The following is a 26,628-nucleotide window of genomic DNA, read 5'->3' as shown; positions in this document are numbered from 1 at the left end:
ACGATAGTACCCTTTGCTGCACGTGAAGAACCATTTTGTTTAGACTGTAGTCTATGCCAACAAAACCCCTTCTTTCAATTTTTATATCATTCAGATTTAATTTATTTAATTTATCTTAAAAATTATATATGTTACTTACTTAAAATTTGTGCTGGTCTGAATTTCGAAAACTTTAACAGTTCAAAACCAGACTTCTGCGAAGAATTTTTTCGCAGTATCTGGCTGTACTGTAAAACACGGTGAATGTTTTTTTTTTTAACACAAAAAATACGGACTTCCTCTGACGAAATTTCCGGGAGCCAGTCACATCATATATAAATATATAGATAATATTTATTATCTCTGTATAGAAGGTGCATTAAATTTCCATCCACCAAGCAAATAACTAAACCTACAAGTGTGTTTCAATTTTTATCAATAAAATGACAATCAATGTCAAAACCATCGCAAGGGTTTATTTGTTTTTTATTGTAATATGTTTTTTTTTCTAAATTGTATTTAACAAAAAACAACACATGTATTTATAACACTCAAAATGATGATACACATTAATCAAGAAAATTTGAAAAAAGTTTATATTTGTATGTACAAAGATTGTTTCTATATTTTAAATACAAAACATGCAGAAAAAATGATATTTCAAAGAATATACTAAAACAAAATATAAAATGACGACAATCTATGAGTATCTGTATCTGTCGTCGAGAACTTCTAGAGAAATGGGGAAGTAAAAAGTATTGAAGCGAAAATGTTACGTAACAAATTAATAAAAAAAGAAATAAATATTGTATAATTATCTTTATATTTCATTTCAAATAATCTAATGAATCAGTCAAATGTAAAATAATAAGGTGCAATAGGGTCATCCAGTTGAAGATGAGTCTTAAAATGTTTTTTTTGTTTGTTTTTTTTTTTTCTTGCGGCGCAGTTCACATGCTGTTTTTGTGTGAATCTCTAATTGAATTGATTAGATATATTAAATTATACAAAATAAGTCTATTAATTTGAACAGAAACAGAATAGAAAAACTATACCTTACACATTTTTTGTTTAAATATTTATTGTTTATTTTACTGCAAAATGTCATAGGGTTTCAGGTTTACGAGACAAAAGTTCACAAGGTTATCATAAATCACTTTATTTGAATTATGGACTTTTAACTCATCAAATACGAGTCAGAAGTCCACAGACATTTTGTATGATTTTGGTCTATAGATTGTGGTCTTTGACCCTCTTATGTTTTGAAAGGAAAAGCAAGTCATTTAAAAAAAAGTAACCGACCAAGGACCTTACGTTCGAAGTAAGAGGTCAGTTAGAGTTGGAATTATTTTTTAACATTTTTAATTTTTAAGGCCACTAATGATTTATTTTTAAGAACCTCGTTTATACGTCTTCCTCTAATTCGAAAAACAAAACAAAATCTTTACACTTTATTATATTAATAATAATGGTTTCCTTACAAATTATTTTTAAAGCTGCTATATAAGTATTAAACATTTGTTTTACTATTTTTAAAATACTCAAAACGCAAAACAACATCGATACAAAAACATCAGTGAACAGAGTTTTCAAATACTTACCAGGTTATACAATACCTTTAAACAATCATCGAACTATCTTTGTGAATTTATTAAGTAATCTCGACATATCATTTAGGTATAAAGTAAATTGACGAGCAAATTATATTAATTTTCCACCTTAATTAGGAGTTGGTGACCGTAACTTCCGTAACTTTAAGAGCTTCAACACAAACTTAAATCGTACAATATTTTGAATCGATGTTTCGCAAATATTGCTGTGGTTAAAATTTCCGAAGCAAACGATCCAAATCAGTCAATTTCACGGCGGCGCGGCGGTGGTGGCAGCGTTCTCAAGAGTTGAGTTCGCTCAGACCACATTGGATCTGGGTTTACATCTATACAAGATCAAGCTGTTTTAATAATTGAAGTCGATGGACCATTTAAAGCGATGTTACGTTCTCTAAATGAACACTAGGGAAGATGTACTAAGACAGGGCGAACGCAGAAAATAATTTCGAGGGGTTTCAAAAAATATACATATATTATAATATTTTAAATGTCAAGTGTTTTTTTTTTTGTTTTTCGGCACTTTTTTATATAGGTACTGTTTTCGCATATTCAAATTTGCTGTGGATTGCTAGATTGAATTTTGAAATATTGCCAAACACGTTTTTTTTAAACTCACCATGAGTTCATATTCATAGTTTTTTGATAAGTTCTGATTTTGTCTTTACTAGATTAAACTTCAACTTATGTTATTCTCACACAATTTAAACTCGTTTTAAAACTATAATCTGTTAAAGCTATTTCTAAATCTATTAAACGTCATAAATAAACAAACTGATTGAGTAAATTAAGTTACGAGACATTTTATTTGAAAATTTAAAAACAAAAATTAAAATGTCAAAAGACTTAAGCAGATATTAATATTTTGATATTTTGCTGGATGTTGGAATGCTACCAATTAACAAAAAACAAACCCGATTGGACCCCTTTGAAATAGATGAAGACGATTTGTAGATATGAAAGGCATCGATTCGAGAAAAAAACTGTCAAGTTTATGATTGACCTTCTAAATATTATACGAGTAGATCGAAATTCAATGAAATGTTTGCTGATATCTAGGTGCTTCCAAGTCTTAAAAACACCAGCCGGACTTCATAAAATTGTTTTCTAACAACAAACAAAATAGTTTAAAGGGTTACAAAGATTTTAGGTCTCCAGCTAAAGCAAATTAATTTTGTTTTCCTCTACAAGCCATTTTGTATAAGTCTTAAACCTGTTTCTTAAACCTTAAACCTGTTTCTTACTAAACACAGCTGGCAAATTCTTTACTAATAGCAGCTGTGTCTTAACCTATATTTAAATTTAGACTCCAGATCAAATAGAATCGGGTTTAAAATATGACTATGAATATGCCCCAAATAGTTTTGTGTATCTTACATTAAGGTATGTTTAAATGTAGAAACGCATTCAAATGTTTTAAAATATTGATTTTAGGAGACATCACGTAACTTTCATTATTAGTTTGATTCTTGTTTTTAAAAAATAGGAAAAAAACGAAACAAAGGCAAAGAGAGTTGCTGTTTTTGTTTTAAAATATTTGTGTGTCACAATTCAAAAACTTAAAACAGTTAAGTTAAAAGATTTTTTTATTTTAATTTACAATTAAAACTTGCATAAATAAATCGAACAATTTTTATAGGTGTTTTAATGTTTAAAAGTGTCATAAGAGGCTGTGAGATCGTTTCAAAAACGTGTACAACAAGGTCATTTTCTGTTTTCAATTTTTCATTTTTAGCCATAAAAAACATGGCGAAAGGGAGCATCTCTGTGTTAATAATAATACTTTAGCTTCATACAAAAATTTAAAGACCCTTAACCCTCTACCTCAGTGTTTGAAAATAAACATACAAAACATTTTAATAGTTAGCATAAATGATGAAAACAAGAAAAATATTTGCTTTCTTTACCAAAAAATACAGACATACTCTAATTTAGCGTGTTTGTATTTTAAGCACAATTTCTATTACCGTTGCAAATTGAAAAAAAAAATCATTCAACATAGTTTGAGAATTTGACTTTGTTTGATTAATCCCAAAACCCCTACCTGCATTCGCCCCTGTGCCAAGCTGATCAATTTTATCGCAAAATCATCTTCATTGAATAAAGCTCACTTTTAGCTCAATGGGTTCGTCAATAAGTAAAATATGTTCTCTTGGTGGGATGAAAATTCGCAATTGCCTTCCGAATCACCACTTCATTCACAAAAAAGCGTTATTTGACTATATTTTTCGTAGACGATAACGATCGTAACGTTACTCTTAATAGCCAACTTTATCGCGCTAGTATTGCCTAATTTTATTTGACCCTAGTGACTTACATCTCTCAACCATTCCTGTGTGCGAGTACTGTTGTCAGGAATGGAAGTGACTTACAATTTTAGGCCGAATCCGAATGGCTAGTTTTGAGAAATCACTTTTTCATGACAAGAATTACTCTTGAAGGATTTGTCAAGGCATTAAGCGAAAAATTATTTTTTTTAATTTAAGGTGGCACAGGCAGGGATTGAACCCAAGACCCCTTGCATGACAGTTCAACGCACTAACCATCATGCCACGGGTACTTGACTATATTTTTTCGTAGACGATAACGATCGTAACGTTACTCTGAATAGCCAACTTTATTGCACCAGTATTGAGTACTTTTTTTTTACCCGAATCGAAAGATATAGACTTGGACGACATGTGGTTTCAACAGGATGGTGGCACAAGCCTTATATCACATCCTAAAATCGATTTTTTGAAAAGTCAGTTTATGAATGTGTTACCTCAAGAAATAGGCCAGTCGCCAGACTACGTAAAATCATTGGTTTATACGAAGAAGCCGACGACGACGTTAGAAAAGCTCAGGGCCCACTTTGAACGCGAAATACTGGCCTTTTCGTTCGAAATGTTTGGTCGAGACAAACGTGCATGCGGTTGTCACATGAACCAAAAAGGAGTTCCATTCATAAATATTTTGATTAAGCTTCTAGCCCATATCAAAGTTTTTGAAATACCTCAAATGGTTTGCGTTTTATTTTAAACAAGAATTGTCAAGTTATTGGTAAACCTTTAATTATTTTCTGCACTGTGATTCTAAAAAAACAAATTTATTTATTTTCTCTGTTTGATTTTCTTAGTACTACATAAGTGGGTTTAATAAAAAAAAGTACCCTCAGTTCAAAATAAACAAACAATATGAAAGCTCATTTGTTTTTCCACATTTTACGTAAAACAAACATATAAATATAAGAAATCCTTTCAAAGCTTCTTTTGATCTACCTCAAGAACAAGAGAGATTCTTTTCATTTAAAATATAGCGCAGTTAAGTTCAATAAAAATAAAAACAATAACAATAAAGATAAAATCAAATAAAAAAATTAAAATTGTTGTATAGATATCAGTTAGTACGAGTGTATAGAAATGACTTTGCTTTTGACCCAGATCAGGTATGGACGCCACGGCTATGGTGTATTTATAAAAAAAAAAATTAAACGAATCATTACGATAATATTTCGTTCATTCAACTTCATGTTCATACATTTATAAATTTACGATAGTGATTTCAAACCAAAACGTAGAAAAAATATTTTCAACGAACATAGTATAAAATTAAGTGTTTATTGCTTTTTCTTTGAAATTAATATTAAATTTTAAACACATCAAGAGTTATTGCGAAATATGAATCTCAGCGCCACCGCAGCGCCAGTTCTAAAGTGCTTGTGATGGCCCATATCATTTATAAACGGAAAGTTCCATATGGGGTGATGAATACGACGCGAATGACGACACTTAAATGATCTTTGATGTATGTACTTGTTCAATGTTCATACGTTATTTCATTAGGAATATGTTTTGTTAGAATAAAATGTGCTCGTATCACAACAAGGTCGGGGATTTGTGATTTTTGTCGTCAAATGAAATGATAATAATTATTGAAAAATGTTATTTAAAACTTTACTCTTTTAAAAACAAAAAAATTTAACTAAAAATATTTATATTTATAGAATTGTCTTTCAATATACACGTGATATGGACTCTTGCAAAAATAAAACAAATAAAATCAAAGTGACAAGAGTTATGCAACCATGTGATTTGTGATGTGATTTGATATGAAGAATACAACACAAACACTGGATTTAATCCAGATCAGATTACATAAACTTGCTTTTGCGGTTTGACGCTGTATTCTGGATAAGCGTTTGGTATAGATTTAAAGACGCAGTAGATTTGTTTATATAGGGTTTTCCAATTAGTAGAGGTTTCAGTTTCATATGAAAAAACGAGATTCTTTGAAGAGTAATCAATATATTTTCCAGAACAAATTCGCATGTTTTAAGGTCTTCAAATCAATTGTGGAAACCTTATCTTTTCTATGATCCAAGAGAAAAAACTCTTATGCCCAATTTCGTAAACAACTTTCATACATTTACACGGGATTTTAAGCTGGAAAATGGGATATTTTGGTTTCACCAAGCCTTTTTAAAGTAAACAAGATTTTAAATAGCTTTTAAAACCAAATGCCAATTTTTGGCTCATTAAGTTTTAAAAGTGTCATTAAAAAACGAATATGACAGATTAACAACTGATGTTTTGCTTTGTAAAATTTGTATTCTCAATATTTGGAGATACAGAATAAATAGGATAACAAAATCATTCATATTTATAATATCATTTTTAGGATTTTCATTTTTAATTACAATATTAGATTGATCATCTTTTCATATAGCTAGTTATTCGTGTTCAAGACACGTTGTTGTATTTTGAGATTCTTGTCATTTAAACATAGGTATAATGCTTTCTCATTTTATAGAAAGAAAAAAAAGTAGAAAGATGAAAGGGGTTTTATTTTTACAGGGTTGTGAGGGGAACTCTATTTTAACAAAAATATCCCTGAAATTTCCCACTTCAAGCTTGGGAAACTGAAAAAATTTAAAGGCCTGATAAAATTTAAGAAGCTTTAAGATAAAACTGCTTTTGTGCTTGTTTATGAAATCAGACATAAATGTTATACTTCACAAGATCTCGGAAGCCAATTGTTATCACCTCTTTGAGAAATAACACGATCAGGGAATTTTTCTTGCAAACTTGTGAGTGTAGTGAATTCGAACAATTTCAATGTTTAATTAGTTTAATTTTAAGTTAAAAAAAAGTAACAACTTAGTTCTTCAACTTCAGAATGCTGGACACTAGACTGATTTATAAAATAAAATAATATAAAATAAAATAAAAATAAAAAAATAAGAGTAAATGAGATTTACTGTGATCACTTGGTGGTCTTAAAATCTCACGCTTAGAAGGTTGGCCGCATCTCTTAATTGTGGACACAAGTATATAGATATTCCTTTAAAACGGAAAGTTTTCAAAGCCACGGATGGGGCAATTAAACGATACGATTTATAAAAAATAACTAACATTTTTGTTTACCAACGAATACAAAAAGCTGAAATTAATTTTCAAGTTTCTTGAAATTCAACCATGTGTTGAATCAGCTGTTCTGTCAGATACCTTCATACCCCAGAAATTCTTGGATACCTTTGGATTCCTTTTTTTGACATCTCAGCTGTTTTTGATCATTTTACACGTTAAACACTAACAAAAACTAATCCGGATAACTTAGCTGTCTGAGATTGAATGCAGCCAATAAAAAGTCTATTTTAAATCTTGCTATATTTTTGTATGGAAAATATTATTTTAATTAAAGCACAACTTTAAATAAAATAAACAACAGTCTGTCTAGTCTAGGGCCTAGTGACTTACAACTCTCAACCATTCCTATGTGAGTAATTGCAGGGATGGGCGGGGCCTACAGTTTATATGCCGAATCCGAACGCCTAATTTGGAAAGCACTTTTTCATGACAAGAATTACTCTTGGAGAATTTCTTAATTCCTCGCAAGAGGCAGTACCCGTGAATAAAACTTTAGGTGGCACAGGCAGGGATGGAAAACAAGACCTCTTATATGGCAGTCCAACGCACAAGTTTACTATAGGAAAATTTTTTTAGTGTGGTACTGAGAACACTTAGCCACTTGGCCAAACCGATTTTTAAAAAACTCTCCTTAAACCCAAAGTCTTTTATGTCATCTGAACTTACCGTAAAAAAACCTAACCCTCGACAAAACTAGTTTTTCTATTACACATAGCAAATTTATTACTGTTACGGTCTGAGTCTTTAGAAAACTTCATCTTAAAAGATGTAGTAAATGTCAGTATTGGGTATAGTGAAGCAAAAAATCATATGTGTTAGAACTGATATTTTTTGACAGCTCATGATTTATTCTTTGATTGACATCGCAATTGTCAGCTTATTTTCGTTTGTGATGTCTTTTTTTTAAATTGAGAAGTCTTTGTTCTTTATTTTTATTTGAACGACACAAAATGTGGCACACAAGTACCATATGTGTGTCATATTAACAGCTGCGACAGCTATTTTTCATTTGATTCATTTTTTTCGCAGCTGTCACAATGAAATATTTGATGTAGTGTAAAGAAACAAAGCATAATTTTTATTTTTCCACAAAAATAATTAATTCTTTTGAAGTTCAATTGTGTAAGAACAAAAAACTATTAGTAGTAATTTTCGATTTAATAGTACTTAAAAACTTTTACTACTTTTGTTTCGTGGCGCTTGTTGACACAAAATTGACATTTGGCCAGTTTATATAATATTTGATTATTTATGGAATATAAAAACATTTCACTTATCATCTCCACCTACCAATTAAATTAGCTTTAAATTTCTTTCCATCTTTTTCGAATTGTGCGATAGAGAATTCTTGAAAAATCAAATCATAAAATTTAAGTTCTCAGATTTCTTACAGCAGAAGTGAGATATTTTATGAGTGTGTTTATATTTCTGAGAATACGGAAATCTGAGATCTTAAATTTATAAACTATCCAATTTAATCGAATATGAGAGAAGAAAAATATCACAAATGGAAATAATAATAATAACAATGAATTACTGTAGGTATAAACATTTTATTTTTGTAACGCGATTCCAGATTTGATTTTCGATAAGTTTTTTTGTATGTTTTGGGAATATTATTATATACCAATATACCTCAAATTGTTGCCTCAGATTTAGCTTCCAATAGTGACACCGTTACAGGAACTGTAATAAACAACGTCATCCCTATCAAAGCTGTCTCCAAACCAAAAATAATTTTTATATCTCGTCTGGACCCAGTTACTACGCCAGAAGATATAACTTCCCACTTAGTATCTACCAAGAGCATACCTTCCAGCTCATCTATCAGGTGTACTAAGATCAGTAAACCAAAAAGCTTTGTTTCCTCTTTTAAATTAATAACGAATCCCACTTACTTTGACTCTATTTGCAACCCAAACATATGGCCCGAAGAGACTTTAGTCAAAGAATTTACTCAAATTCAAAAACAGGGTGTTTCTTTGAAAAACAAATCAAAAAACTTAACAGGCTTACGCTCTTCTACCAAAACGTAAGGGGACTTCGTAGCAAGACTACTGAAATTTTTCTTAACTCCCAATCATTTCCACACGACGTATTCGTTTTGACAGAAACGTGGCTTAATTCAAGCTTTTCCGACACAGAACTTTTTAGTCAAGAGTTCGAAGTTTACAGAAAAGATCGTCATGTTGGTAATGCAAAGGATTTAGGTGGAGGTGTTCTCATAGCGGTAAAAAATACATATTTCTCTTCTTCTGTATCTTTTCCATTTGTATTATCAATTGAACTGGTATGTGTAAAGATAATGGTACAGACTAAGACTTTTTTCATTTTAAACGTTTACATTCCTCCAAAAAGTTTGGAGTCTGTTTATAACGATCTCTCCTTGGCATTAGACTATCTTATAAATTTGTCCAGCTCTGACACCAATATCTTACTTTTAGGTGATTTTAATTTACCACACATTGACTGGATTCCATCCGAAGACGAATCCTGCCTTGAAGCCTCTCCTTCTTCTTCACAAATGGAACTATCTCTTCTCGATAAAGTCCTTCTTACTGACTTACAGCAAACAAGCTGTATTAAAAACTCAAAAAATCGAATTCTCGATTTAGTCTTTTCTTCTGACGCTATTAGTACTCTTGTTCTAGAGTCTAGATCAGGAATTACTAATATGACAAATATCACCCCCCTTTGGACATTTTTTTTGACTTAAGTAATCACCTTACTAATCACAGTAATTCTTTTGATTGCTTATATAATTTTGATTTCAGAAGAGCCAATTTCCAGCAGTTGTCTGAAGATTTAACCAGTTCTGGAATTGCTGATACACTATCATTTTCTAACATTGACGAAGCAGTTTCAACTTTTTATAGGATCCTTAATTGTTGTTTTGAAAAAAATGTACCGATAACGAAATCAAGAAATACAAACTTTAGCCATCCTTGGTACACGAAAGAATTGCGTTTACTGCGTAACAAAAGAAATAAGGCATGGAAAACGTATCTCAAAACTCTGTCTCCAGTCAACTTCTCTTTTTATGTTGAACTCTTTAACCAATTTAAATCTCTTTCTAATTATTTATATGCTTGTTATGTTACTGATATGGGCACCTCTTTGAAAGAGAATCCTAAAAAATTTTGGAATTTTGTAAACTCAAAGAAAAAATCAGATGGCTTTCCAGTTATCTTCAATTACAAGAACTTTTCGTTAGATAAAACTTTTGACATCTGTAACGCTTTCGCGACGAATTTCCGTGAGTCATTTGTTAATAGCCCTCAAGAAGTTGATGAAGTATATTTTCATAATAATCACACTTTTTCGCAAACTAGCTGTAGCCACATACCTGTGCTACAGAGTACGGTCCTTGATCTTTTATCTACGTTGAATGATAACTGCTCAGCCGGTCCTGATGGTATTCCCCCGATAGTACTAAAAAAGTGTAGTAATGTTTTAGTTGAACCCCTTACGTTTTTATTCAAACTTTCCCTAAAAACAGGCAAATTTCCCAGCATATGGAAGAAGTCATTTCTTACACCAATTTTCAAGAAAGGTAACAAGTCGGATATAAGCAACTACAGGCCCATTGCAAAGCTTTCTTGCATTCCTAAAGTATTTGAACAAGTTGTTTGTGAAAGCGTAGCATATTTTAGTAAAAATATCATTTGCGAACAGCAACATGGTTTTGTGAAAAAAAGATCAACCGTTACTAATCTCCTCACATTCTCAAACATATGTTCAAACGCTTTAGAACAAGGTTATGAAGTTGACTGTGTATACACTGACTTTTCTAAAGCTTTTGACCAACTAAGCCACGAAATTATTTTATTTAAACTTAAGGCTCTTGGTTTTCCACCATTTTTCTTAGCTTGGATTAAGTCATACCTTGAAAACAGATCCTACGAGGTAAAATTTAGAAATTGTCATTCTGAACCTTTCGTTGCTCAATCTGGTGTTCCCCAGGGAAGCCATCTTGGCCCTTTTCTGTTCATCCTGTCTATTAACGACGTATCGTCATGTCTACGCTCAAGTGAACTTCTTATTTTTGCTGACGATATGAAGATTTTCAAAATAATAAAGTCAAACCATGATCGTATTCTTTTACAAGCCGACATTGATAGTTTCACATTTTGGTGTGGGAAAAATAGCCTCTTACTCAATCCTTTAAAATGCCAGACTATAACTTTCACTAAAAAACTAATCAGTAACGTATTTGACTACTGTATATCACAGCAAAAACTCTGTCGTGTCTCCACATTTAAAGATTTAGGTGTACATTTCTGTTCCAACTTAGAGTTTACACATTACATCAATGTTATTGTTAATAAGGCAAGTTCTATGCTTGGTTTTATAAAACGCTGGGCAAAGGAGTTCAATGATCCCTATGTTACCCTTTCTTTGTATAATTGCCATGTTCGTCCTTGAATATGCTTCGCAGGTATGGACTCCCTATTACGAAATTCATAGAAAACGTATTGAATCAATTCAACATAATTTCATTCGCTTTGCTCTAAAAGGTCTTCCTTGGGAAGATCCCTATGATCTGCCTCCCTATGAACATCGTATTCTACTTCTTCAAATGCAATCTCTCCATCAAAGGCGTGTTAATAATGACTTAGTATTTTTTCATCAACTCATTAATGGTGAAATTGATGCACCTTATTTGCTATCTTGTGTACATTTGAATTACCGGGGCGGAACTCATCACCTGCGCACGTTTGATTTTATACATATTGACTTCCATAGAACTAACTATGGCAAGAATGAAGCTTTAAGTCGAATGAGCATTTTATATAACTTAAACTGTTCATCGATAGATTTAAATTTAAATAAGGTGGGATTAAAATCATTGTTTAGAACCAGTGCTCCACTATCGTAATTTTTTGTTCTGTAATAGTTAAATGCTAATTTTGTTTTGTATTTTGTGCGTGTGTTAGGCTATATTTGTATTATTTTTTACTAACAACTAACACATGCACTTATGATGAGCCTCTGATCGTAGTTTGACGCTTGCTATAAGCTTACTACTTTCTGAAATTCTGAAGTGTAAAAAAAAAATTTTAAATTTGTTGATTTTATTTAAGGGGGTATTCTGGTCTAGAAATTAAAAAAATCGATTTTTTTTTCTTTTCATATTTTCATAGTATAACTATTTTAGAATATGTCTACGAGAGGATTTTCCCAAATTCAAATTATTTTCGGAGAAATAAGTATTTTGCTGAGCAGCCATCCAAATCGGTTGGGCTGCAACTAATAGAACAAAAGACATAATGGGGTACTTTAAACGCGTTTTTCTCAGAACTGTCTTTTTGAATCTGATACCCACGATTTCTCAGGTTCTGCCGAACCGATTTACTTGAAATTTTAAGAGATTCTTCTTTAGGGACTTGTCTACGTCCGGAACTACGGCCATCCCCAAATTTTCATTTTTAATATTTTTAACAAATCGAAGAATGTTCAAAAAAATGGTAAATTTTTTATATTTTTCTTTAGACAGCCGCCATTTTGTAAAAAGAAATGTTTGTAACTTTTCCGTAGTTCCAGACATTGCGACATTATTGTAGATTAATAATCTTTTTTAGTTTTTGATTTCAGATTTCTAGGAGAGTTAAAATCGTGGGTATGGTCACGCACCAAATTTTTGAGACGCACCACTCCATGAACTGATAACTAACGGAATTTTGATTTTTTTTTTACTTTTTTATTTTTTTTGTATGCTTCTAACGTGCATAAATAATGTATAAAAAAATGTATGGTAAAATTGTTGCTTGCTTTTTTCTACAGCACTTCAAAAATTACCTAAAATTCATGTCTCTAGACCAGAATACCCCCTTAATACTCTTTAATTAATTTGTATTATTTTACTTTTCTCAAATTATTCAGGAACAGTTTGACATTTAGTTTGTTTGTTTTAGAATTAATATTTTATAAGTGTGCTCAACGAAATGAAATCTCTTGGACAGAATTTAAACAATAATGTATGGACTTAAGTTTTTAGTGGTGGTTATAAAAATATAATTTGAGCCTTAGTTATAAGTATTTGTTTAAGCATTGATCATTAATATTTTCTCCGAAGATTTTTGGGACATACATTTTTTTAATTCTTCTTAAAATTGTCTTTTTTAACTCGCTTTATTTTTTACTGACTAAATATTTTCTTACGAAATATACTAACGTCCAATTTATACAGTCACAACTTGTGAACTTCTTTTTGTGCACCCAAATTTTTACTTTTTAACTTTCGATATTCCTACATCAAGTTGAAAATATAGCTTTTTTCAATTCCCTAAAAAGTAGAAGTTGAGAAGAAAATATCAACAAGATTGTAATCGTTGCATTCATTGAGAATATCGTGCATTAATTTATAAACATTAATTTCGCTCAAAAGAATCACACAACTAGTTTAGCAAATACTTCAATGAAAGCTCTTACAACAGCCTTTTTACCAAATTGGTTGTAAAATAATGTTATGTTTTATTATTATTGTCACATTTTTGGCACCTGACATGTTATTAAATTGCAATTTTAAACACTGCAGACCCAAAGCTTAATTATAACGTATAAAAAATTTAAATTCGAAATTGTTCTTTAGGGAATTTCGAAAACTTTTGAAATTCCCAACGAAACTATTGTAATCGGTCCAATTTATTAAATTAAAAATGTTGACATTTCCCATGTTTTTTTATAAAATCTAATATTAGTATAGTAGGATTTTACAAGAATAACAAAAACAATATCCATAGTATGAATACTATAGCGTTATGAGTTAGAGTAGAATCTTCCTAGGGACGGGTTTTTGACATTTATACGAGTCTCGAATGGATCTGATGTGATTTTGTTCTCAAATGTTGGTACGATTGTTATTGCAGTTGTATCTCGATGGCTGTGTTCGTTGAGTAGTTGTGCATTTGGAATCATGTGTTTTCCATTGACAAAAAAATCAATCTGTTACTGTTGGTATTATTTAGTTTTGATAGTGAAAATGGACTAACTGGGCTTATTTTAACAGATAAAACAATAGAAAAGATAATTAAGTTTTTCTATGTTTCCACAAAAGGTTTATTTCAGTCTAGATTAAATAAATCTTCATGGTGTTTCCACCGCACAAGAAGATTTAAAAATGGTTAAGTTTGACGTTCTAAAATGTAAATGGTGTTTCGATATTTCTTTTCAAGTGCAAGTGAGATAGTTTGATTCGTGTTAAACATGCTACTACGTACTCCATGTGCATTTTTTTTTCTTTAATTGGATTAAAAAAAATCAAACTCATTTCAACTCGATTTAAATATATAAACAATTGAACACCACATGTTATTGTAGTAGTCTACGAACAAACCCCCTCCTTGGAGCAATTTTTAAATGAACTTTTTTTATACTTTCAGATGTTTTTTTTAACATTTCTTCTAGAAAATTGATCATTTTATTAGTTTTAGTTAGTTTTTTTGCTAAGTTAATTTAAACTTTTGTTTTTCACAAAAATTTCTTATATTTGTGTTTTTTTTTTTATTGTTAGATCTTCAGTTGTACCAATTTTTAAATACAAAAATCTGGCTACTGCAGATCGTTTTGTTGTCAATTTCTCACTGTATTATATATGGAATACCAAAAATACGCACTTATTTCGCACCCTTTCAAGGTCCCTAGAATGTAAATATAAGATTTTTTAGAGAGATGTCTGTGCGTGCTTGAAGGTTTGGGAAGCCTTTTTCGTCGTCCATATCTCACGATACAATAGAGACCTCGACTTCAAATAAATTTTGTTATACAGATTATAATGCAGAGAGGAGCCTCAAGAAAATTGATTGGGTGTTTTTTTTTACCATAGTAATTTAACCCAAAATACCTCACGAACTTGAAATAAATTTGATATTATATTCTGTGACTGTGACTGTGATACCAAACTATGAAATTTTTAAAAATAAATAAACATTTTTGTGTTACTTAAAAAAATAAAAGTTATAATTATCACCTCAAATATTTTACGAACAAAAACTGATTTTATCATCGAAAGAACTTTATGCAACGAAGAAAACATTTATTTTCGACTCAAATATAGTTTCAAAATCTTATAGAAAATATTGTATTCGATATTCAGTATTTTTTTTTTTAATCCAACAGTCAGTTTTTCCTTAAAATTGAAGTCTACCAAAAATAGTACGCAAATTTGGTAAAAATTGATATACGATTCTTAATGACTCGTCAATAAATAAAGGTTTTGAAGGTTTTGATTTCAAAATGAATCCATTCTGTGCTTAATTTTGAGGTTAACGAAAGATATTGTTTTAAGAAAAATCCAAACTATTTACAAAACAAATACAAATCGTCATAGTTATTAAATTCTAAATTTGGTAAAAATTGATTTTCGACTTAAGATCTTGTTAACAAACATAGATTTTCAAATGAAATTATTTTATCATGCGCAAAATATTGTTGGTAACTTTAAGTTAATTTTTTTAGAAAAAATCATATAAATGCTTATGGTCTCTAAAGTTAAAACTCTAATAGACAAAATATGAGATACGGATTGAAATTGATGGTTACCTCAATGACAATTTATTATTATTTAGCTTCGCCAAAAGTCAATACTTTCTGAAAGAAAATAAAACAAGTGTTTATAATAATCTTTTGAAAATCTCTGGCAGACGTCCAAAAACACATCTCAAAGTGTCAAAATAATCACCAATATCTCACAATGAAAACAACAACAAGTGACGCACATCTTCTTCGATAAAACCATAAAAAGTCAAATTCAGTCCCAGAACTAAAAATTTAAAAATAAAGAAGTGACTAAAATCCTGAGATACGAAGTGTTGATATGGATCAGAATAGAATATTTGAGCTTTATTTAGACGCGTGTGTTTTAAATATGTCGTGTCCGTTGAGCACAGCTGTTTTATTGACTCTTGTTTTCTTTCATCCACATACATTTTGTTTTAAATTTGAAATGATAAAATTATTGAAAAATAAATGCGAGCTGAGAACATTTGTGCTCATTCTCGTGAAAGCTCTTGTGGGGTTCACATCGTTAAAAATTTGTTAGAGGCGATCAAAAGTATGTGAAGTTTATAGTGCGCCAATATTACAACAAATTCAGTTGAATTATTCTAGGTACATACATATTTGTGAAAATAGGTTTTTAATTAGCGGTTTTTAAAATCAACAAACGCCTTTAGCCATTTTAATGAAGGAGTTTGTTTATTTTTTTTTAAGAAGAATGTTATCTTTGAATATAATCTGCATAAGAAGACCTTACTTGGCGTCGAGTCTCATTTCGTCTATCGTCTCGTCTATCGTATCTCTTGCATCTATAATTAATTTATCGCATTTATTAATTATAATTTAATGATTACAATTTAATTATTTTGCTAAATTGTTGCTTTTTTATTTATTTTTCAGATTACATAAAACGGATTTCTATCAATTTATTATTATAAAGTGAAAATAGTGATATATACTTACAAAAATACCAGTTGAATATAATATTCTATCTATTAAACCATATACAATTTAATCAAATTAAAAAAAATATTATTGAAACGTTATTAAATTTAATACGTTGTGCATTTAACAATATAGTGTTTACTTTTTAAAAAACTATTATTTTAGTGTTATAGTTATATAAAATTTATTTTGAATAACATCGCAATAACGGTGAATAATAATAAATTTAAAAATAAAAATTAAAACCCAAAATAAACTTGTATTAGGGTTGTTTTTTTCATATAATGGCCTCAACAATTGTTAACAATTCTGAATCAGGATATGAAATTCTTGAGTGTGGTAAAAGTAATAATTTATGTGAAAATCGTGAAAGTTTAAATCAAAGTGAAATTGATTTAGAAGAAAAATCAAGTCAAGAATATTCACAACAGCAACAACCATTAAAACATCAACTAGAAGCAGAAAAATCCCTCAGTGAAAATGAATTATTGGATGCTAACGATGAAGATAACAAACGGAAACCATGGGAAGGACCTGGGCCACAAGGATTGTATGATCCACAGAATGAACATGAAGCTTGTGGAGTTGGCTTTATTGTCGCAATTGACGGCAAGCGTTCTCACAAGGTATATTATATTTATTTTTATTTTAGTCAAATTTTTAAGGTTTTATTTAAAAAAAAAAAAAGACATTTATAAAGTTCCATACAAATATTGAAAACATTTGAACGGCAGCATTCAGTTTAATAGAGATTGATATACGTTGTGCTGAGTGTCAATTGTCTTATATTTAATAAACATGTTAGGTAATTAAATTTATTTAATTTATATTTACAAACCCTTAACACAAGTTCAAATGAATCGATAGAGAATTTTTGATAAGAAGTCTGTCTTGGGCTATGCTGTTTTGATTAGTTGCTTAAATACATAAGTTTGACTTTGCAAAAAGTTGGTTTTTATGAGTTTTAAATAAAAAAGGTGTTTGTTTATTTTATTTTATTAAAAAATTGTATACATATTTCTGTCATATGATTTTTTGTGTTATCAACAACGACAAAGGAGCAACGATAAAAAAATAAAACCGAGGAAAGGGTAGCCACTGATGCAAGTAATTAAAACAGAATGTGCAGACTTGACATAGGAAGTTTTCATTGAGTCACGACTCACAACGCATTTATTCATTTTATAAACAATCTATCCAGTTGTTTGCAAGCATTTAAGTGGTTATAATTTCACATCGTACTTTAAGATTCGAATTGCTTATTCAAAAAATGAATTCAAAGGAAGTGTATTGAGATTGCTATTTTAGTCCACACAACAAATGTCAGCGAAGTCCAATTGTTTATGAGTTGAAAAGTAATTGCATTTGAAATTTGTTAACAAAAAAGTGTTTGTTTTGATTTGGATGATTAAGTTTAGCATTGTAGAATTCTTTCACTTTTTTTTCTGAAATTGAAGTGAAAATGCATTGAAGGTATAGACATTTTTTTCAAAGAGGTTAATTAGATAACAATGCATTAAGTTGACTAATAAATTCATTGGAATTTCGTCTATGTAAAGAGAATATAAATGTTCATAACGCTAAAAGAATTAGTTGTTCTATCTACTTTCTAAAATTTATAAGAAAAATATACAGGTCAAAATTGAATTGTCATATCATTTATAGACCATTCAGTAAATATGTTGGATACGTTTATTTGGCACATCAAACTTTTGTCCGAATTTTTGGAAATGTTCATGATAATTTATGTTTATTAATTACAAATAGTTGGCTTTAATCAAAGTCTGACACTTTGAATTCTGTAATCTCCATTAATTTGAGATGTCAGGAGGTGTTCATGTTTACTAAGTCTTATGAGCGTATACTAAGGCCTTTGGTAATTGTGAACACGCATAATCGCTTATCGCTGTTGAACGTTTTTAGGAATTGTCCTATGTTCTTTTTTTAACACCTATAACTTTTTCATGGTAACCAATTGTAAAATATCAGAAGAATGGGTTTATTTCAGTTGAAAAAGATGAAAATCCGTTGCCAAAAGAAGGTATCAACAATTAAATAAAACAAAAAAACGTTGAGTATTAGACTTTTTACACAGTTTTAGGAACAACAAATGAAAGGTTTAAACCAATTTCTAACTTACTATCTCTCAATCTGAGGTTAGGTACATATTTAACTGAACCTGTTATTAGTGCATAAATATGAACAAAATATCATACTGTTTTTTTTTTGTATTGATGAGAGAATTAATTAGTATCCTTCTATTTAAGTTATCAAGCCCGCATTACTTCTGATCCAAAGACCTTTTGGACTTTTTTAAATAATAAAAATGTCTGCTTCAAACATAAACTGATTTACAAATAGTTTGTGAATTTTTTCTCAATTCTTTAAATCGATTTGGACCATTCCGCTTTAAATATTGTCGAATCTGAAAACCATTCAATCAGTGACTACTTACAAATTAGGCCCAAAATTAGTTCCTAATTGTCGTGATATTTTCATGATATCTGGAGTTCCTAAATTTTTGAGCTTATAGTTAAAGATAATTCATTTTAACGGGACTGTTTTTAACTTCAAAAATGCCAATTGGACTATGTTTAAAAGCCAATTGAGTTCAAAAAATCTTCTTTCCGATATATCCATTTCAGAAATTGATCAAAATATTTCGATATTTACTTAAATTGTTATAGAAAGTGTTTAACAATCTGTTCCTTTGAAACAAATAAGGGTAAATAGCAAGACGGTTCTATCTCCTAACTTAGTTGCACTCATTAAAATCATAAACAGTTTCAGAAGAAAATGGATACGAACGAGAAATAATTATGACTTAACAGAAATGAAAATTCTTACAAACTTGTTTAAGGAAGGTATTGCTAGCTTTAGAAACAATGAATGGAACCAAAAATTAATCTGATTCTGAAAAGGCAAACGCTTTAGGCAAAATATTTACCGATAGCCATATACTAACTAATAACTCCACAACAAAAAGCAATGTCGAATCATTAGTTCTGCAATCATTGCATTTGATCAACTCAAGCATCTTAAAGGATCAAGACGGGTATGTTACAATTAACAAAGTTATTGACACACTCGCTTAATTGAAAACTCAAAAGTCAGCTGGCTTTGATAACATATAACATCTTTTTTTAAAAAACCTTCCAAAGTCAAGGATACAATTTTTTTTAAATTTGTTAAAATTCTTGTATCAAGTCAAGCTGCTTTTCAATAGATTGGAAAAAGGCTAAAATTATTCAAATCTTGAAACCGGAAAAAACATTAGTCATCCTGTTTGTCATCGTCCTATAAGTTTACTAAGTACTGTAAGTAAGTGTTTTGAAAAAATAATTAAAAACAAACTAATGACACTCATTAACAATAACAATATTCTGCCTCCTGAGCAATTTGGATTTCGAGCGTACAGTCCACCAAATCAAATGAACAACCAAAATCATTAAATCCAATTTTACCAATGATAAAAGTACTGGTATGGTCTTACTTGACGTTGAAAAAGCATTTGATTCTGTTTGGCATGACGGGCTCTTACACAAATTCTTGATGCTCAACTTTCCAATGTACGTATATTATAAAAATTGTGAAGTCCTTTCTGTTTCTGTTGGCAAAAATGTTTTGAAAATGTTTGAGTGCAGAGTAGGAGTGCCTCAAAGATCCGTTCTTGGCCCAATACTGTATACAGTTTTTACTGCTAATTTTCCTATCTTGCAAAATTGCAATTAAGCTATTTTTGGAGATGACACCTGTATACATATTTTTATTTTCTGATTCACTTCATTCCGTTATTGAAACCAATTTGCAATCTTCGTTGAATGTACTTCTACAATATTTTAACGATTAGAAGATTAAGACAAATTCTTCAAAAACTCAGATTCTCTTTTTTACACGAAAAGGAAAAGCCTGTTTTTTGCCAAGTAATTCCATCTTAATCAATAGTGTAGAAGCAAACTGGATATCAAATGTTAAATACCTTGGCGTCCACTTGGACAGTAAACTTACTTTTAGAATTCATGTCCAAGAAATCATAAAAAAAGTAAACGTAACCATTAAAATGCTCTATAAAAAATAAACTTATAATTTTCAAAGTTATTTTTCAAGCAGTCATTTTATACGGATCACCTGCTTGGGGTAACTGCGCAAAAAGCTATATTGGGAGGTTGCAAACTTCTCAAAACAAATTGTTAAAAATTATGTTAAACTTTCCTTGGCATTTTTCAACCAACGAATTACACATGTTAGCTAATGTTGAACATATCTCTGATAAAATTGTAAAATTAAAAGAAAAAAAAACAGTTTCCTGCGAAATATCTGACAATGTTTTAATTTAAACTTGGCTTCAGAATTATAATATTCAAAAGACTGATTTTTGTTATTTATTTATATTTTTGCTGTTGTTAATTTATAAATATATTTATTTTTTTCTTTTGATTTATTTATTCATGTGTTATTTATTTATTTGTTCACTTTTTATGTATTTATTTTTTAATAAACTTATTGATTTTGTATTTATTTATTCTGTTCTTATATATTTATTTATTTATTCACCTATTTATTTTTGTATATATTTGTTATTTATATACTTACTAATTTATTTATTTAATTATTTATTTATTCATTCGTTTATTTATTACTTATTGTTTATGTATACATTTCTAAATACTGATACAGGTTTGTTAAAGTTATTATTGAAATTTCGCATTGTTAGCTTTTGACTGCATTCCACCCCTTCTCTCTGCTCTATATATTAATGTATGTATTTATTTATATTTTGTTGGTCTTTAATAAAGGTTTTCAGTAGCTATCCCTTCAACACAAGCTTTATCCTTCAATCTTGTGTTAAAAACTTATTTAAACTTGACAGTAGTAAGGTAGATTATATACCAATCTCTGTAAATTGTGCAATATCTTAAATATTTAAGATATAAAAATAATGTAATATTTTAAGCTACAATAAAAATCTAATCAAAATCTTAGCATTAACACATTTGTGTTAAGCAGCATGGATTTATACAAGGCTAATTTAACTGAACAAATCTCACTCTTTTCTATAGATATGTAACCGATTCCCTTGAATCTAGCTTGCAGGTTGGCACTAACAAATTTTGTAAAAGGGGCTTTGTCTCATTTTTTCATAAAATTCTTCTAGATAAGCTCAAAGTTTTTGGTGTTCATTTTTGTTGATAGGATACAATGTGTGGAATAGGAAATTTCATCTCTAGTACCATAAAAGTTTCTTCTGATGGACGAACCTTAAGGAAGCCACCTTGGGCCACTTATTGTTAACATATTCGTTAATCAAATCCTATTTCTTCTTAAAAATGCTTAATGCTTGAAGTATGCTGATGACTTGATGAAAAATATTGACGTGAGAAATATCAAAGATCATTTCGAATCAATTCACTGTGTTATTCAAACACAATACTTGGATGAAACATAAAAGTATGCAGTCGATTGAAAGTGAACTTTTCTTGATGCTGGCACAGTTTGAAAAATATTTATTACATTGATATCTTGAAAAATATTTACATCTTCTTCAATATTCATATGAAAAAATCGAAGTTTTAACAGGTTTTAATACAAAATAAGTTCAATTATTTTACTCACGGAAAATCCCATCTTAGCTACTCCAAGTAACACAAACATTTTGTCCATGATTTAATTTTAGATTTGAAAAAACACCTGGTTCAAACCAAATTAGTAATTTTTTTTAAAGAAGTATTTCGATCAATGGAAATTTTAAAAATTTAAAATTTGTCCAAAATGTTTTTGAATTTAAAAATACGCTTAGTCGTTGATTTGAATCTCTATGAAAATATTTAACTAACGATAAAATAATTTAAGATTTTGATCAAAAAAATTACAGTCTATAGGATAAGTCCCTAAAAAATAAAATTGATAAATTAGGTGGAGCAACAGTGTGTGCGAGTAATGTTGTCAAGCAGAAGACCTACAATTTTAAGCCGATAAAGCACTTTTCATGAGTCAGTACTCGTGAAAAAAACTTTAAATGACAGAAGCATGGTTTGAACCTAAAACCTTTGGCATGACAGTCTAGCACACTAACCATCACCCCACGGTAATACCCGTCCTAAGTCCTTTACCAAATAAAAAATTGAACTCAAATGGTTTAAGTTACATAATTAATTTATTTTCCATTATCAATAAAATCAGACTAAAGGCATTTGACAAATTTAGTAAGCGTACGAGATGAGTGGTGACGCAAAGCTTGTCTTCACTATCGCTGGTCCTGAAGCGTATACTGCTGGACCGGGAGCGTATGCCAATGGAGATGGAGCAGCCTTCAACAAAGCAGGAGCGGCAGCATAGGCAAATGGAGCTGGGGCGGCCTTCAACAAAGCAGGAGCGGCAGCAACGGCAAGAGGAGCTGGAGCGGCTTTGATCAAAGCTGGGGCAGCAGCAACAGCAACACCAAGAGGTTCACGACGGACAACAGCATTGAATCCATTGATTGAATCAGCAGAATAGTCCACAATACGCCTGTAACCATCGGCATCGTTCAACGAGTATTGACCACGAACAACATCACCTTCACGGTTCTCGAACTGGTTCTTGCTGTCGCCAGAGAGAGCATCCTGCACATCGTATCCATAGCTGTATTGTGGGTATGCATCGTAGGGCTCAGCCCTAGCCAAGAGTGGTTGTGCAACAGCAGCAAGTGGAGCCGCAGCGGGAATAAGTCCAGCGCTAGCAGCAGCGATGCAAGCAAAGAAAGCAACAAACTAAAATTGAAAAAAAGAAAAAAACGAAACCGTCATCGTCAGTTAATTTATTCCAGTTAAGTAAATTGTGGCAAGCTCGTTGCTAGAGCTAGAAGACGCACCTTGAATGCCATATTAGGTTTGGATTGTTTTGTTGGTTTGTTGATAATGGAGTGGTTGTGTTGATTGAACAGTTAGTTCGTACTGATTACAATTTGACTATCACGGCGCTTTTATAGCAATTGATTGGAATTTCGAATTGGATCAAATCCTTCCCAAATTTTGAATGCCACACCACATGATTGTAGCAACGTGTGGGTTTTTCGTTTTCTTTTTGTCTGGTCTGGACAAAAAGAGCTCTTTAAGTGCAAGGTCACTCTTTACGAAGCAATTTTCCGTGCGAATGCCATGCGACACTCGTCGAAAAGTGATGATGAAAAAAATGACCGAAACAGGCAAAAGTTTTCATATGCGAATGCAGTACTAATACCATCGTCATTATGACCTTCCGGGGTGCGCGATTAAGATGTAGATATGCGCAATGTAACGTGCAGCTCCAAATGTTTGTTTCCAATCAGTGCGTATTAAGGTTGTCGAAATAAAAATGCTTTTAAATGGAATTTGGTGAAAGGTGTTCTTTTTTTTTGTTTGTTTATTGGACGAGGACAATAATAAAATTGTTGGTCCTTAAACAGCGATTAGCTTGTACGTATTAACTGCTCTTAAAGGTGACTTACATATGTGTACATAAAAGTGTAAAAATGATTATAAAAAAGAGGCTGGGATGCGACCCGCACTGATAACTTCCCGTCCGTCGATTTGTCGAAATTTTGTAGATTTTCGTGTTGGGTTAAAATAATTGTCAGTTGAATTATTCTCAAAAATTTTAAAATTTCCAACAATATATTTTATATAAAGAAATATTTTAGTTTGAAAGTCTGGTTTTGTAAATAGATTTTTAGTTAAAAACAAATTTTTACCAATTTTAGTAGCATTTCTTAAATTTTTACAAATCGGATGAATGCAATTAATTTGAGACATATCAAGAACCGAACATCAATTCTTACCAAATTTGCGATCTATTTCCTGTAGAATTTATTTTTTATGAAAAAACGGACAGTTGGATTTTTATAAAAAAAAGTTTTCATCTTTCTAAAAATCTTTTATTTCGGCTGTAGGGACCTTGAAACGTCGAGAAATGTCAAAATTGAATTTGAAAAATCGGGCCCATTATAATAACTTCCTCTGGGAAGCTAATAAAATATTCTGCAGTGGTGCCCTCGATTTTTTAAAGTAGTTTTTTTAACAGAAGAGTTAGCAGAAATCTTAAAAATTTCATATTCAGTTCAAAGCTGGAGTATTATGACTCCGCTAGAACTTCAGAGGTTCATCTCACCGAAAAGGGAAACCAAGGCTTACATTATTTTTGATATTTCAAACAATTTGATAAAATACAATACAAAAAAAAGAATACAATCAAGTGCAGATATTTGTCTTCTGTCGTACTATTACGTGTTCATTTTAACAAACATTTTATTTTATTTTATTATATTTTATTTTATAATGTATATTCAAAACTAGAAATTTAGTAATTTCCACGTATGTTTTGTTGATGGCCTTAAATTTATTGAAAGTCTATACCGCTTGTTTGCAAAATATTTAAAGATATAAATTATCGAAGGGTTTTGAAAATGTTCGATGTAAAATTGAAAACTCAAAGAAAAATGTTCCAAATATGCTACAGGTTTCATTGTATAAAATATTTATAAATGTTTCTATGAATTTTGTGTATTTCAAGTTTAATTTAAATTTATTATTCAGACCATTTTTTTTTAAACGTAAAGTTCTTCTTGACAAAACGTAAAGTTCTTTTTGACATTGATTTAAATTTAATCAACAAATAAAATATCACTCTAATTACGAATTTTTAAAACCTTATTTATTATTGCATTAAACCAAATGACAAAATATTATTTTCTCTGAAATATCGTAGGCATTAGTTTTTAGTTCAGCTAAAAATATGTTAAATCGCTGAAACAAAAATGGAATATGCTCATCGTCGCCCCTTCACAATGAGAGAATGGTTTAAAATTGAATTCAATTGAACATTAAATTCACAGAAAAATATAAAAAATGTTAGTTAAGAACTTCCCTTTTGTGGATGACCTATTTTTTAATTTTATTTAATTATTCACATTATAAAATATTTGTTTATGTTTCATTTATTTATAACTATTTCTTTTTTTATATTACAGATTCTTCGTGATGCCCAGACCTTGTCAGAACGGATGAAGCATCGTGGTGCCTGCGCCTGTGACAATGACACTGGTGATGGCGCCGGCGTTATGGCTTCGATTCCTCACGGGTTATACGTTAAAGCATTGTAAGTTCCATTCTTTTTTTTTAATTTTTTGATTATGTTTATGTAAATCATCAAACTTTATTGCTAAGTTTATTACTTTTATATTCAAATGTGAGTCGGGAACTTAGGAGATAAATTATGTTAGTAATTACATAATACTTATAATTTTTTAAATTATATAACTGGAATGGTATAATCTGGTGTTAATCCATTCAATAAATATTAATTAATGTTTTTAGAGATTTTTCAAAACGTTCTTCATCTGTTGATTCACCAAATAAAAATGTCTTAAAATATTAAAATTACAGGTTTTCTGAGTGTTGAATACTTTGAGTAGAAAGGCAAGTTCTTAAGATCTTATTTTAAAGTCTTAACTCCCGAGACTTTCATTTCCTTAGGTTATCTGCCTTGGAAAAAGAACCTTTGACTTTATAGAATTTTTTAAGGAACATTCTCTCGTCCTTAAACGTAAACAGTATATTGTTCGAAATTTTGTAGAGCCACTTCTTTTGTTCTCCAAAGTAAGAAATATCACTTAACAAGTTATTTAGAAATGAATGTCAAAATCAACACTAACATTTGGCCAGATAACATACATATATTTTGTAGATTTCTGAGAATTGTGTCAGACGGATTGACAAAACAGAAAGTAAAAAGGGTCCGTTCGCTTTCATTCTCCACTAAAATTCGTAAAAAGAGATATTTTAAAGAGTGGGGGTAAAATTCTTCACAAAAAGACAAAACTAAAAAGAAGTAAGCGAACGGGAAAACAACAAATTTTACCCACAATTTGACTATCGAAAAAAATATAAATTTTGAAACATCATCGTTTCTTTTCGTGTTTAGAATTTATTTATTTTTTGTAAATGATGGATAAATTAAGACAAACGTTAACTTCAAGCAAGATCATACTGGTCCATTGTTTTTCTTTATGAAAAACCTTGAGTAAATTGAAACTTTAAAATTGCAATCTTGTTGCTGTTCTTTTTTGGTATAGAATTTTAATTTTTTTAAGTGACAGCAAAAGCGAGTAATTTATTTAAAGTTCTATCAAATTTGACAATTTTCACAAACCAGCCCAAAGAAATTTCTTGTGCTTATAT

At 30.3% G+C, this 26,628-nt stretch overlaps 2 protein-coding genes across 4 annotated transcripts in view; one reads left to right on the top strand and one right to left on the bottom strand.

The window, feature by feature from the left end:
• LOC129946950 (uncharacterized) overlaps positions 1-26,628 on the top strand; it is a 70,890-nt gene that overhangs the window by 33,732 nt on the left and 10,530 nt on the right. The window contains exons 1-3 of one of the 3 annotated variants that reach the window (XM_056057334.1): positions 15,952-16,102; positions 16,391-17,061; positions 25,419-25,546. In XM_056057334.1, coding sequence (XP_055913309.1) covers positions 16,720-17,061; positions 25,419-25,546 — 470 coding nt within the window. In that variant the 5' untranslated portion in view covers positions 15,952-16,102; positions 16,391-16,719. Of the gene's footprint in view, positions 1-15,951; positions 16,103-16,390; positions 17,062-25,418; positions 25,547-26,628 lie in introns of those variants that run through there. The other 2 variants (XM_056057332.1, XM_056057333.1) reach the window with 2 other exon arrangements.
• LOC129946952 (larval cuticle protein A2B-like) lies at positions 22,571-23,439 on the bottom strand. Its single transcript, XM_056057336.1, has 2 exons — positions 23,286-23,439; positions 22,571-23,184 (listed from the first exon to the last, which is right to left on the bottom strand). The coding sequence occupies exons 1-2, from the start codon at positions 23,295-23,297 to the stop codon at positions 22,636-22,638; spliced, it is 561 nt and encodes a 186-aa protein (XP_055913311.1). The 5' UTR covers positions 23,298-23,439; the 3' UTR covers positions 22,571-22,635.

The sequence above is a fragment of the Eupeodes corollae genome, chromosome 2, assembly GCF_945859685.1.
Source record: "Eupeodes corollae chromosome 2, idEupCoro1.1, whole genome shotgun sequence".
NCBI lineage: Eukaryota > Metazoa > Arthropoda > Insecta > Diptera > Syrphidae > Eupeodes > Eupeodes corollae.
The sequence above is the reverse complement of the archived record's forward strand: the minus strand, read 5'-3'. Positions and strand labels throughout refer to the sequence as shown.